Genomic DNA, 15,160 nt, shown 5'->3' with positions numbered 1-15,160 from the left:
CTAAACATTTCTCAGTCCAAGAAGGTTTGAGTTCAAATATTACACATTTCAGTATAGTAGCCTGGCCGCTCAGGTTTTTCTAATAAAAATGCAGAGGTAGACCCTAGAATACAGAGCAAAGTCCAGTATTTCCCATTCTCCGTTTTCTCATGGGTCAAGCCTGATCTCTGGACCATCAGCTGAGGTCCCTTCTTCCTAATTGCTCTCTAGCTTCACAAATGTTGCATACTTGGCTACACACTTGGCCCATTTCAAGAAAGACCACTAATATAACTCCACCGTTGCTCAAGTGTGTTCCAGCAGTATTACAGGAAACAAAAGTCAGGACAGGTGTATCACCAGACATACCTAAGTAGCCAGACATGGATTTTATGACTTGATGTGTAGGAGTTTAGGCACAGAACTGCACAGATTTCTACCTTGACAACATATTTACTGACTTTGTTGAGATGCACATGTCAACACCTAGGCTGAAAGGCATGTCCCTGTCACATCCATACTGGAGAAGTCCCAGCCTTCTTTGGAGCACAACAGCCACATTCACACTACATTTTGCAAGAGTATCCTGTCGTATAGCACTACATACTTTCATGTCTCACCAACACAGGCACAAATATCTTGTTACTATTATTCCACCTGTCTTGAGGTGAAGGGCCATCGCCAGCACAGTCCCATGGCTCCTCTTTTAGCTTAGTGTGCAGTTGTACTGCCTGCACCAGGCAACAAACATCTTGCCTCAGGGCCACTCACATCAACCACAGTTGAGTGTTTATAACTTCACATCTTCTTGTCAAGTTGGGCGAGCTCTGGAGCAGAGGTGTGTGGGGTGCTAGTGACATCACAACAAAATATTCACAGTGATTCAGAACTACTTGGGAGCTGCACTTTTCCAGGAGTGTGCCTACATCTGTCCAGAGTGTACCTGTACGGCCAGGGCAGGTACTCAGCAGAGGGTACCAGCAGGGCACATAAGTGCCACAGAGCCACAAGACAGGTTGGTGCTGCGCAAGTGCACCTGTATCCAGCATGTTACTGCTTCATTGTCCAAAACCAATTGCTCCTTATTTTATCTACATGATCCAAGTGGACCCTACAAGAGTGACAACTATTCAGCAATGATAGCAAAAGTTACAATGGGTAGCACCTTAGGAGCATTGCCTACAACCTATAGAAGCAGTCAAAACACACCCAGAACTTCAGGTAAAGGCTGGGTGTCATTCATGCACAAGTCTGCAGTACAAGGGGGGAATGAAACGCCCAGCAGGATGTAAGAAGGCTGCTATTTCACCGGGCTCATGCCGTGCTACAAGCAGGCACTTATAGCCAGATCCAATGCTGATGAGATTATGCACTTTTTGCAATTATTCTGTGTTTGGGCCCCTTTGGAAAATGCAACTTTGGAAATACAGCCTTAAGCACAGGCAGGTCAGATGCACCAGACACCAAAGGATTAAGTCCTACATATGCAAGCACTACTAAAATCATGTATACTGTATCTAGGCAGCAATGTCTAGTTAAGAGGTGATTTACTTCCAGGTAGAACCCCTAGCCATAGTATTGTGTCCAGTGATATTGCCTCCCAGCCAAAGCAAGCCAATTTCTCCTGTGAGTAATCAAGAGTTCCTCCTTGTATCTACTTCTCTCACCACCCACAGCACCAGGAAAGAGGCAGGAAAGGATGAAGCACCGCTGGAAGATTGTTGCTGCCCTCACCCTTCTCCCTCCAATACAATACCCACATTAACACATTTGTCTGCTGAGTACTCTCAGTGGAGTGCATTGACCTGAACAGACTCATTGCTGCTCCTCTGGAGTGATATCAGCAGTATTGTATTCACTAGTACACTGTGAAAATACCTTTTTTACTTAGTACAGTCAGGATCATTCTCAAAGATGATGACCTCTAGTTGGCATGGGTTTTTTTCCTGTATCAAATTACTTTAGTTTTAGTTTCTTCTGTCCTAGTTGCTCCGCTTTTTTTTGGATACTTGTTTTTATATTGAAACTATATTTAGTTTATGCTTTTCCTTTACATTTTTTCTGAATCCTCCCTTTTTGAGGAAAGGATAATGCAAGAGTATGCCAAAGGTGAGAGCATCTGCTTGACAGGTAGACATAGCTCTGGAGAGGGCAAACCTGGACTTAGTAGCCAGTAAGAAAGGGAAAACAAGAGGAATGCGAGGTTTTTGGACATTTAAGAGGAGCCTGTGGGACTACACAAAACTCCGTAAAGAATGTGCAGGGGAAGGGGATCAGGGAGGAATAAAGGGGGGATAGAAAGGAGCCAGTTGCATCTAAACAGTGTCTGGTGAGTATGCATGTGACCAAGCTCTGAGCTTGATGAGCCCAGTCTGTCCTGTCTTCTTATTGAATCCTTCCTTAACCATCTCTCCATCACCTCCCTCTACCCCACATACGGGAGTGCTGTGAGGATGAGTTGCCAGCATTTCAAGGGGCAACTGGGATGGCACTCGGTGCCCGGAACTGGAGTCAGCCCTGGGGTGCAAGCACCCCTGGCCAGTGGCATCAGTAGCTGGAGTAGGTGGAGGTCTTGGCTGCAGCCACTGGGGTGGGAAAGGGGTGTGTCCCAAAAAATATCTACTGAGGGCGACAGACATCAGTGATAGCACCTCTGGGAAAATGTATTTTAGAAAGGGCAAAATGCTGCATGGCAGTGAGGAATGAGGACAAAAGTGTGAGAAGCAGCACCTCTGTGACCATCAAAGTCAGAGAAGGACGGGAGGAGGTGCTCCAGGTACCAGAGCAGAGATTCCCCTGCCGCCCATGGAGAGGTCACAGTGGAGCAGGTATCCACACTGCAGCCCATGGAGAGGACCATGGTGGAGCAGCTATTTCCCTGCAGCTCATCCAGAGGGAAGGAGAAAGAGAGAGGAACCACTGTGTACCAACCATACCCCTGCCATTCTCCCTGCGTCACTTAGGGTTGGACAGAGCATTCGGGACTGAAAGAGTGACATTCAGCCTGGGACAGGACAGGAGGAAAGGTGGGTTTTAATGTTTGTTTCTCACTACCTGAATCAATTTTAATTGGCAATAAATTAATTTTCTCCAAGTCAAGCCTGTTTTTCCTCTGATAGTAACTGGAAAGCAACCTCCCTGCCTTTATCATGACCCAAAAGCTTTCTTGTCCTATACTATCCCCATGTCCCACTGAGGAGAGGAGTGAGCAGCTGGAGTTTGGCCCTTAGCTAAAGTTAACCCACCACAGATATCAGACAGGCAGGGATACCATGCTAGTATTTGAGATGATGAAGTCATCTTCATGGTATAATCAACCTTTCATTTTTAAAAATTAGATTGGAATTACAAGAGGAATTTGGGGCTCTTCCTATGCTTTTCTAATACTTTCTCCATCACTACAGTTATACTGTTAACTATTATAAGTAAATGTGTACAACTATGTAAGAAGCTGCCACAAAAATAAATTCAAATCGCATCCATGATGGTTACATCAGTGGGGAAAAAAACCAACCAAACAAACAAAAATCAAAACAAAAAACAAGAGCATTTGTCCCTTAAAAAAAGTATTCGCTAAAAGCTAATCCTTGGCTACTTTTAAAAACAAAACAAAATATAACATTACTCAATAAATACCTTTATCTGTGTCTACATCTCTCTTGTTGATTTTTTCTTCAGCCTCCTGTGGTATTCTACTGCTGGTATTTAAACAACTCACTTGAAGGAGAATACAGAAGTTGCTGTATTCCAGAAGTCTTCTAAAATAACTCACATTATTGTAAGTTCTGCTTCACTAAAACTGATCAATCCATTAATAACTGTGAAGGAATTTCACTGCCTCCTTGCCCTCTGGAAATTGAACACTCAAAAAATGGTAAATCAATCCTCTTACTAACCCTTAAACTAGTACAGAAAAAGATACTCAGTTTGGGCAGTGGACTGGCACCAGCCTCCTTACTCTGAAGCATTTGTCTGAACTATATCAAGCTCTAAAATTAAAGTCCTGCCAAGTTCCTCTTCCTTATGTCATCAAACGTTCATTTATTTGAAAGACATTTTAAGGGACAGAATGCTATTCACATGCCACTTAAACTTCAACATTCACTTGAAAAGTTCTATATGTGTGGGCTTACACATTTGGAAGACAGTAAACGTATGCCTGTACTTTCTGAACTGTTGCATAATCTCTTTGGTTTTTTACTTCACAACAATCCTCCTAATGAAAAGGAGGAAATTAGACTCTGGGGAAGTTCAGTGAAACAACACATTATTCTGAGTGGAAGTCAAAAAAGGGAGGATTTTTTTTCAGAGACTGTATACACCTCCTAAGATCATCCCATGCACTGTGGCCATTTTCCACTTCAACAACAGTGGAAATTTAGCAGCAATATGTTTCCCCTAAGACTTTTAGTGGTGCAAAAATCAGCACTGGTGACTCTGGCCAAGGTTTTTAAAAACTTCAGCTGTTTTACCAATCCAGTCGGCTGATCAATGGAGCTTTGGAGAAACCTAAGGCAAAAGTACATACTCTGCAAATTAGGTGTTAAGTGCAGTACGTGCCCCTTCAAACTCTTTGACCTTACAACTGTTCTGTGTACTGCTTACACATAATCAAGTATCACGGATCGTCCTTACCCCATGTGCTAAGGAAAAACATATGCATGCACTTTTCAAATAAATTACAGGCTATGACTAAGACCCACTAGCTGATCCATTTTCAAGGCATTGTAAAAATTACAACAGGCAAGGAACTTGTGAAATTTTATAAAAGAAGCTCGCTTTGAAAAGCTGGAAAATTTCATTCTCTTCTCTCATGCAATTGATGCCGTGAAAAGCCGGAATTGAAGACTCAATAGTCGGCAGACTATTAAGCAGGTATTCTTTATTGCGGCGCCGGGCACACGGGGGATATCTCCTCCAAACGTGTGCACCGAAGAGACACAGTTACTAGGTATTTATGCTATGTTAACATACATATTCATTACATTTCCAAGAAATGTTTATCATAGTAATGGCTTTTCCCAGAATTCATTAATATATGGTAATGTCCATCGCACATGTTTGTTTGGCATCTCTCGGCAGGGGTCTTCAGATTATCCTGCAGCCTCCTTATCTCTGTAGTTTGCATACCTGTTCTCCCAAGGCCCAGGCGCCTAAAGGGATTGTTCAGGAGTCCCTTGTCTTGCAACCGTCCTAATATTCACAAAGAACCAAGACTTGTTTCTGACAACCTGAAGTGATAACATCCCCCACATGTTACATTTGTTACATTTACAGTTATCAATCCCTCCTTTTCTTTTGAGGATTTGTAGCTAGAAAGCTATGAATCCTCACTATTCTATTTTGTAGGTATTATTTTCAAATTCCTTTAGCCTTTCACACCAAGGCTCTGGGAAAAGTATTTTCCAGTTTCTATTTGGTGCCTAATCTTGTTCCTTTTCCAGTCACTGTATGTCTCAACTGAGCCCTGACAACACCAAAGGAAACATTTGAGAGACATGCAAACAAGTATTCCCAAAACCACCAGTGTGATCATTCCCATGAATAATTGTTTCAACCATTCTAAATTGGGGAGCCAAGAGGTTAATTTATCCCATAAGTCTCGAAATCCCAAGGAAGTATCATCCAAAGATACTTCATGGAATACTCGTGTTTTCTCCCAGAGTGTGTTCAAATCTGCTTCTATCTGTCTGTCTTTATTGATATATGCACAGCAACTGGTATTGATGATCATACACACTCCCCCTTCTTTGGCAGTCAATAAGTCTAATGCCATTCGGTTTTGTAGCACAACTTTGCTAAGGGATGATATTTCTGTCTGTAAATTTTCCATAGTATTTATTGTTAGATTTTCCATCTTTTCTAAAACCGTGGAAATGTTTATTATGGCTTTTTCCAGTTCGCTTACTCCTAGCCATGGTAAGAACCATCTGACAAAGCTATGAAACTTTGTTCCCCTACTTACAAGTGGGTTGTCTTCCCGTTTGGCTCGTCTCCATGATGTTCTTAATATGCCTTTAGGTATTTGGGACTGATTATATATTCGGTCCTGGCTGACTAGATGTCCTATGGTACACATTCCCTTCCAACCCGCAGGGAGCTGCTTTCTGCTAATGCCATCACCACATAGCCACCAATACGTGTTGTGTAATTTACAGGGCCCCGTCAGTGGCTGTGAGATTAGCTCTGCAAAATGCTCCGCGGTTTACCCAGCCAATTGGTACATTCCTAAAATAATCCCAGTTCGAGGGGCTATAGGTTTCTAATTGGGTTCTGTTACAAAAATCTACATATATCGCGCCTGTCCCTTTCAAATCCCAAGTTCCTACTTCTACTGTAGTTTTGTTGATCCAATAATCATTCCACCCATCTCTGCAAGTACAATTTTTGTGTGTATGGAAGGGGGTCAGCACGAACAAGTGTTGGATCTTGCTTTCCATAGGCAGCTATTATTGCTGACCAATATCTGGGTGTTGTTATCTAATATCTGTAGGTCACATCTTGGTCCAGTCATGTAGTTCGAGTTGTCATGATCGCAGTATCCTAAAAAGCCTAGGTTTAACAAAGTTACCGCCGCAATCATAGTTTCAAACCGCCAGCCTTTTTGACCATCCATCCTGGTTTAGGAGCCTTCTTCACTTGAGAATAATGGATCCAGGCCGGTTGTTCTTTAATCTTGATTGCAGTGAAGGTAGTCAGCAATACCTGGTAAGGTCCATTCCACTTCTCTCTCAGTGGATCACCTGAAAAATTCTTAACATAAACCCAATCTCCAGGGCTAAATGGATGGATCGAGTGATCTAACCCTTTAGCCCTGGTACCCAAAACATTTTTACTAATCCTTTCTAATTGTTTTCCTAAGGATATAACATAATTCTGTAGATACTGATTTCCCAACTGGTTCAAATCTTCCCCCTGATATTTAGCCTGATATGGTCTCCCATATAGTATCTCAAAAGGGCTCAAATTTTCTTTGGCCCTAGGTTTTACACGTATCCGAAGTAGTGCAATAGGCAATGCTTGGTACCAATATAGATTCGCTTTTTGGCATATTTTTGCATCTTTTCTACTTGCCCACTGGCTTGTGGTCTGTAGGGCGTATGTAACTGCCAATTGATTCCTAACAGTTTGCTGACCTGTTGCACTACTTCTGCACAAAAATGCGTCCCCCTATCTGAGGAGATAATTGTCGGTACCACAAATCGAGGTATTATTTCATTTAATAATACCTTAGTTACTTCCCTTGCTTTATTTGTTCTACAAGGGAATGCTTCTGGCCAACCTGAAAAGGTATCCGTAAGTACTAATAAGTACTTGTACCCTCCTTTTCTTGGAAGTTCAGAGAAATCAATTTGCCAATGTTGTCCCGGTATACTTCCCTTCCCAATACCTCCTAATTGTACCCGGTTACCTGTATTGGGGTTATTTTTAAACATGTTTCACACTGTTGGGTTACTTGTCGGACTGTAGTATACAAATTTTTCCCTATTAATTTCTGATTTAAAAATTTGTACAGGGAGTCCGCTCCCCAGTGTGTCCTATTGTGTTCTTCTTTAACGACCCCCCATATCTGTTTAGCAGGGATTATAATTCTGCCATCACTTAAGTAGGCCCACCCTGGGATGGAACTTGGCCCCCTAATCCCTCTATTAATTCTTCATCAGCTTTAGAATACTCAATGTTTTCTTGGTCACTCAGGTTTCTATTTCTATAATCTGGAATTCAGGCTAAAATCTCTTACATTCTCTCTGCTGCCTGTTTAGCTTCAGAGTCAGCCAACCTGTTACCTCTTTCCTGGTCAGTGTTACCCTTCAGGTGTCCTCGGCAGTGCATGATGGCAACTTTTGCTGGTAGTTGAACAGCTTCTAATAGTCGAAGGATTTCCTCAGTGTATTTAATCTGCTTCCCTTGCGCAGTTAGTAGTCCTCGCTCCTTCCAAATTGCCCCATGAGCATGGACAACTCCAAAAGCATATTTGGAATCTGTCCATATTTTTTATATTTTTTCGTTTTGTTAACTCCAGAGACCTGGCCTTTCGAATACCTTGTCCGACAATGCTCCTTCCATCCGTGAACCAGGAGTCCTGTGCATCTTCCAGGGGTTCCTCTTTCAAATCTGGTCTGCTGGAGTACACAGTCTCTATGGTTTCTAAGCAATCATGTACCGATGGTTCAGAGATTGATCCGCTGAGAAAAGAAGCTGGGTTCGTAATATTAGTTATCGTGGAAATTGGGATGGGGAAAGCCAGTAGTTCCCTTTTTGTTGCAGTACAGCTGATATTCTGTGTGAGATCGGTACTGTGATCTTTTGCCCAAGGTAAATTTTCGGGCTTCCTGAATAGTCAAGACCACCGCCGCCACAGCTTGCAGACATCCTGGCCATCCTTTGCTTACTCCATCCAGCTGTTTAGCAAAATAGGCCACAGCTCTTTTCTAGGGTCCCAGCTGTTGAGCTAGAATCCCGAGCTATGCCTTGTCTCTCATAAGAAAACAGCCAAAAGGGTTTAGTAACTTCAGGCAGGCCCAGAGCCGGGGCCTTCATTAGATCTTGCTTAAGTGTCTGAAATGCGTTTTGAGCTTCTTTGGACCAGATCAATCGGGTGGGGTTGTTTTTCAAAAGTTCACATAAGGGTCTCACTATTATTCCGTAATTATAAATTCATAACCAGCACCAACCTGTCAGTCCCAGAAAGGTCCTGAGCTCTTTCACCGTCTGACAGAGGGGAGTCCTGCAGATGGCTTCATTCTGTTCTGTTCCTAGTTCTCTTTGTCCAGACAGCTTGCATCCAAGGTAGCTTACCCGCTGCCGCACCATCTGAGTTTTCTGTTGAGAGACTTGATACCCTTTTAATCTCAAAAACTTTAACAAACTGATAGTCTACTGTATACAGTCAGGTTTTGTTTCAGTTGCTATTAATGTCATCTACATACTGTAAAAGGGTTCCATCTCTGGAGGGCGGGTTCCATGCTTCAAGTTCTCGTGTTAGTTGATTTCCAAAGATCGCTTTGCTATGCTTAAAACCTTGGGGTAACACTGTCCAGGCAAGCTGGGGTTTTTTTACCCGTGGTAGGATTTTCCCACTCAAATGCAAATAAATTCAGACTTTCTTTGGCTAAAGGCAGACAGAAGAATGCATCATTTAAATCCAATACTGTAAACCATACTTGCTACCACAGGGTGTATGCCCCTAACAATATTATTCACTTCTCTTAAATCCTGTACTACCCAGTAAGTTCCACCTGTTTTTGTTGGTTTTTTTTTTTTACTGGTAACACAGGAGTATTATATTCTGATTCACACTCCACTAGTAGTCCATACTGTAAAAAGTTACCTTGTTTCCCCTCTTTTTCATTTCGTTTTTCTGTTGCTTAACTTCTAAGAACTTTGCTTTTTTTTTTTCTTTCTTCATTTAGAGCAGCAGCTAGCAAAGCAGCTTGTAACTTGATACCTTTATGTTCTAATGACTTTACACAGCCCTTCGGAAAATCCAGAGGGGTTTTCCTTTTGGTTTTTTTTTGGTTTTTTCTTTTTTCAATACCGCGTTAAACTTTTCATCTCCTATACTTTTTAATTGTCCACAAAACCGCATCAATTCTAACAACATATCATAATTCAATTAATTGTTTCCTTGTGAGGGGATCACCTCCCTCCGAAGCTCATGTTACAATAAAATAACTTCTCAACTTCTCCACCAATCGGTTAACACAACACACACACACACACAACCTAGAAGCGATCTTTTAAAATCCTTCTGTTTACAAACTGTATCACCTAAGTACAACAATATATACAGGCAAACCACTTCAGTTAACATGTTTATATACATAGAGCTCTTTCAAAATAATATATACAGTATATTTAATACATACCCCAAAACCAGAGTCCCTAAATGATCGATCAATGCCAAATAACTGGAGAACTTGTAACCCCACAATATATACCAACTTGTATTTTAAAACCAATCCCCAAATTCCCAACTCAATTCCTAAATCATGCCGATTTTCTTTAAGCAAACCAAACCCCATACATTATTAAGATGTTGTTGAGTGAGGTGTCTCCCCCTACTTTTCCCAATGTTGCCGTCTAGATCCTGGGAGAGACTCTCAAAATCCCCCCCACAGGAAGACCCTGCACTGATACTTAAGAAATCATAAACCACGGCCCCGAAGACTCAGAGTTCAAATACAACAGTCCCAAGTCAAAAACCGGAAATTAGCATAACGTACCAAACATACATGGTGGTTTTTTCTTTTTTTTCCTTCACCATTTTTTTTCTCTTTTTTTTCTTTTTTCTTTTTTTTTTTTTTTTTTTGACTTATTTGTCTTTCACACAGAGGCTTCATATACAGTCACACAAGCTTTCCAATGTGCTAGAATACATCCTAAGGGGCTTTTCTTTAAAATACCACTGCTTTGCTGTCCCCCATTTTACTTTGTTGATTCTGTACCTCTGTTAGTCTTTATCTTAACAATTTTAATCTGTCGTCCCCTTCTGTCCCGCTCTGACCACGTTCCAAAAATGTCACAATTAATATTCTGGTCACAAGAAAAGAGGTTCACCATACAAGGTGGTGTGTTTTGTTTTTTTTTTTTTTGGTTTTACGATGCCTGATGGGTATGTTAACAGGCCAGTATCCGAGATATCCGATATCCGAGTTCAATACCAACGAATCCGTATCGCCAGAAGTACAACTTAAGCGGGTTTCCTAAGCGTACCATACCGAATGTACGTTATTACAGAAGTACAAAGCTTAACCCATGCTTGTACCAACGCACAACTACCAAAAGCACGTTATTACAGAAGTGCAGAGCACAACCCGTGCCTGCACCAACGCACCAATACCCAAAAGTAGTTATTACAGAAGTACAAAGCTTAACCCATGCTTGTACCAACGCACAATTACCAAAAGCACGTTATTACAGAAGTGCAAACCTTAACCCGTGCCTGCACCAACGTACCAAGACGTACACCCTCAGGCACTAGTAGCCTGGTGTACAGCGCTCAGCGTAGGACGTCTCCTACGACTTATGAGAACTCTCCAAATGACCGGTCTCACATACCAAAACAGAGAAAGAAAGGAAAAAAAAGAATACCTTTACTTGTTTAGATGGTCCTTGCCTGCTCCCGCAGTGATCCGAGTGAGGCGAGGAGTCCCTCCGGGAAATCCCGGGGGTACCCTAGGGAGTCCTGTTCTCAGCGGGTCCTGCAGCCGAGCAGAGCGGGTCCCATCTGGGTCGCCAGAAATGATGCCGTGAAAAGCCGGAATTGAAGACTCAATAGTCGGCAGACTATTAAGCAGGTATTCTTTATTGCGGCGCCGGGCACACGGGGGATATCTCCTCCAAATGTGTGCACCGAAGAGACACAGTTACTAGGTATTTATGCTATGTTAACATACATATTCATTACATTTCCAAGAAATGTTTATCATAGTAATGGCTTTTCCCAGAATTCATTAATATATGGTAATGTCCATCGCACATGTTTGTTTGGCATCTCTCGGCAGGGGTCTTCAGATTATCCTGCAGCCTCCTTATCTCTGTAGTTTGCATACCTGTTCTCCCAAGGCCCAGGCGCCTAAAGGGATTATTCAGGAGTCCCTTGTCTTGCAACCGTCCTAATATTCACAAAGAACCAAGACTTGTTTCTGACAACCTGAAGTGATAACATCCCCCACATGTTACATTTGTTACATTTACAGTTATCACAATAGAAAGAAAAGATTGCCTCTTTAAGGTCAAACTTTTGTTATGCAAATTATGCTGAAACGCTGGAGTTAGCTGAATGACTAAGGAATATACCTCACCTTTCTGGAAGATTCTGAGGGTAAACAAGGTATTTTGAGGATTAACATTTATTTTTTCTCCAATACTATAAGAGCATTACTCTGGATTTACCAGCATATCTAAAACAGTAGATTTTGCTTATACATATCTTCTTGCAGGAGTGAAGATACACAGTGAAACAGCAAAAAGTGTCTATTTGATGCTGCAAGGTGTTGAGTTTTCTGAACCTAACTCAACACAGTATTTTTGCACCTGTTTTAATGGTAATGGTTTAATTACTTCAACAGAGCTATACCTGTTTTATGTGGTACATGAGAAGGTACTTTCACAGATATAGGCCAGTGTTCAGTACCTTCCTGCATTAAGCTGTAGGTACATAAAAATATTCCTGTTTAAACAGTCAAAGGATGAAATGACTTACCCATAAAAATCTCACTTTCCATATTTCATGCAAATACTCTAACAGTAGGGAAAGAGGGCAGGAGGATTTGCTTGAGCATACCAGTGTAAATTTCTCAAATTTAAAGAGAAAACAAATTAAAAAAAAAAAAAATACCACACACACATATATACATTTGCTCTGACTTCACCATGTCACAGTACATACAATATTGACACACACAAGAATTGAAGTGTGTATTTTTATTAAGCATGCAATTCCACTAAAAGGATCCCATTTCACGCTCTGATGATATGATACAATGATACAGATTGGCCAATTCTAGTTGCTTGCTGCTGCAAAAGAAAGGCATAGCCCTACTTCCTTCAGTCTCAGCCTCGCTCACCAGACTACCTGCCAACATGATTAAATTTGTTGACCTGTCAGAAAACTAATCCATCCCAATAAACTGAACAGCTTCTTTTGGGTCAGCTAGCAAGTTAACTCAGATACAAAAGAGCCTACAGGACAAAACAGGAATGCATGGCTGGAACCAAGCATGGGAGAGGTAAGGAAGAATGTGATATTGCTTCTTCCACAAGAGAGCCTGATTCACGTACAATAACTAAAAGTGGAAACCGCAAGATTCTCCAGCATAACAGGCATTCCTAAGAGACAGAGCGGTTTATTAAAAGACACTCCCTACCTTATTCTACTAAATACATTCCTAATTCAAATGATTCTTTTCCTTATGCAGAGTCAACCAGTTCTAATTCAGAAAAGGATCTAGTTAATTTAGCTAAGTATTTAAGACCTACTGCCTTCTAATTGTTAACATGAATGCTTTAATTATTCAGTAGTAAATCACTTGTTGTATGGACTCCTCCCAATTAACATTACCTAGGAGCTGAGGATTCACATTATGTCTGAACCAAAATAACAGCTTAATCTCTTCTCTCCTTCCTTCCTGGCTCTTTCCACTTCATATTCAGTCACACAAAGTCACTCTTGCCTCTGCCATTGCACAGACCCTGGCACTCATTTCATCAAAAATGAATTCAATTATTCCAATAAAAAAAAAACCAACACAACTCTATTTGCTGCATCAGTGAGTTAAAGAAGCCTATTCTGAAATGAAATGAGTACCCAAGTTCACTCAAGGTAAACAAACAGCAGTGGTGCAGGGCAGGGAATGGACACTGGGGAAGGGGAGGACATCAAGTAGAATACAGCTTGAAATTTTAGTTCAGAAGTTAAGTCAGTCCAAACTATCTCATGAAACTACAGCATCAGCACGCAACCAATCTCCTTTTGACTACCTCCCTAGTGAACAGAGGAAGAGAAAATCTAAAGCCCTCTGAAGGTCCTTTTCTCCCATTCCACCACCTAGAGACAGAGCCTAATTTCCAAACCTGGGTACTGACATGGAAGTAACCCAGCAAGTTTGACAATATGACCAAAAGCCATAGGGCAGAGCTGAGGCAAGTCTCAGAGCTGGGAGGCCTCAGCCTCCTGCCACCTAACTGCCACCTACGACAGTGCAGGAGAATCAGTTCAAGCGCTTTGCACATAGAGCAATTGGGCTGAATGTTGGCATGCTTTCTCAAAAAACAGGTCCTAAGCCAAGAAATGATTTAAAGCAAAATAAAATCTAACTCTTAGAATTCCACTACTTATAACTGCTCTCTTCTTCTTGTCCTTACTCCTCTGCCATTGTTACTTAAACAGTTATTGAGGTACTAAAATAGCAAATTACTTCTCAAGCACCTAAATTATTGGCTTCTATCTGAAGCCAACAATGGAGCCAACTTTGAATTCTGAAGCCAAATCCAAATAAGCTACTTGAAATCTCACCACACATATTAACATACTTTGCTTTATGCAAAAACATGTAATTGGGAATTTAATTTAGGAACATTTGCGACATCTCTGCAATGTTCACATTCATATTTGAATACGAAAAGCTGATATAAATATTTGAAAAAACCTTGTGCCTTTGACAATTACGGCTATACAGAAGAATAAGCAGGTAACTTTCTTTCCATCTATCCTCTTTCCAAAGATTAATTATGAATACATCATGAGCTTAGCAAAATGTGAATTTTCACATGGACCTTATTAATAATTTTATGTGCACGGGCTCCATACTGATGTAAAGATCTGAATGCTGACTGGAGCCCAGTATAGTAAAGCTGAATATATTCGTATTTCTCTCAGGACTTTTAAATTCTTATTTCACTTACTGGTGATCAAGTTCACAAAGAAATTGGATCCTTTTCTACGAAAACTAGCAGCTGCCATCTCCGACTTGGAAACCATGTGATTTCAGCAATGTACTTTAGCTATGAAGGAGCCATTTTTTCCATAATAATTCAACATCTGGTTATAATGCAAGTACGGCAGTTACTAGCATCCTTTCTTACAGTCAAGAACAAAGAGACACCCTCATTTCTTACCATCCTAGACTGATATAAAAAGAGAATTTGTATTATCATCATATAAACTCTTGGAAATTACTAAGGATATCAATATTAGACTGGAAAGAGTTTTACACACTATTTCTGTATTAAGTCACAGAAAGGATGAACTACTGTAATCACTCAATCAACAGAACATGTTTTTCCATGGAATATTAGACTGTCTTTACAACATACCCTAACAGCTCTGGTGTATGGGGCACGCACTCTGGAGCGCAGAGCAGTCAATGCTGGCAGAAGACATGTTCACCTTGGCAGATGCAGGATGCCCAGATTATTCCCATATAGGTACACACTTATAAAATGACAGCCCGAATCTAGGCCACACAAATCCCACCTGCCTTTGAACCACACATTAGAGTGCTCTCTAAAAAAATATCCCAAGGCACTCATCAAGCTATCATAAGCCTCATAATACTCTCACAAAGCCAGTCATGGGAACTGGTAAACATCTGGGCTGTTGGCTGAAACATACCAGAAGGACCCAAACCATCTCTCCTCCCTACTCCTCAGAAGTTCTTAAGCTCACTCAGAACCT

The 15,160-nt window shown here is 41.2% G+C and overlaps 1 protein-coding gene across 1 annotated transcript; it reads right to left on the bottom strand.

Moving 5' to 3' along the window:
• Positions 1-1,105: 1,105 nt before the first annotated feature.
• Positions 1,106-14,446, bottom strand: LOC142362325 (endogenous retroviral envelope protein HEMO-like). The gene is made up of 3 exons (XM_075429560.1): positions 14,389-14,446; positions 5,486-6,165; positions 1,106-1,165 (listed from the first exon to the last, which is right to left on the bottom strand). Exons 1-3 carry the CDS (start codon positions 14,444-14,446, stop codon positions 1,106-1,108), a joined length of 798 nt encoding a protein of 265 aa, XP_075285675.1.
• Between the last annotated feature and the right edge of the window lie 714 nt (positions 14,447-15,160).

Source organism: Opisthocomus hoazin, chromosome 8 (assembly GCF_030867145.1).
Source record: "Opisthocomus hoazin isolate bOpiHoa1 chromosome 8, bOpiHoa1.hap1, whole genome shotgun sequence".
In the NCBI taxonomy this organism is placed as follows: domain Eukaryota; kingdom Metazoa; phylum Chordata; class Aves; order Opisthocomiformes; family Opisthocomidae; genus Opisthocomus; species Opisthocomus hoazin.
The sequence above is the reverse complement of the archived record's forward strand: the minus strand, read 5'-3'. Positions and strand labels throughout refer to the sequence as shown.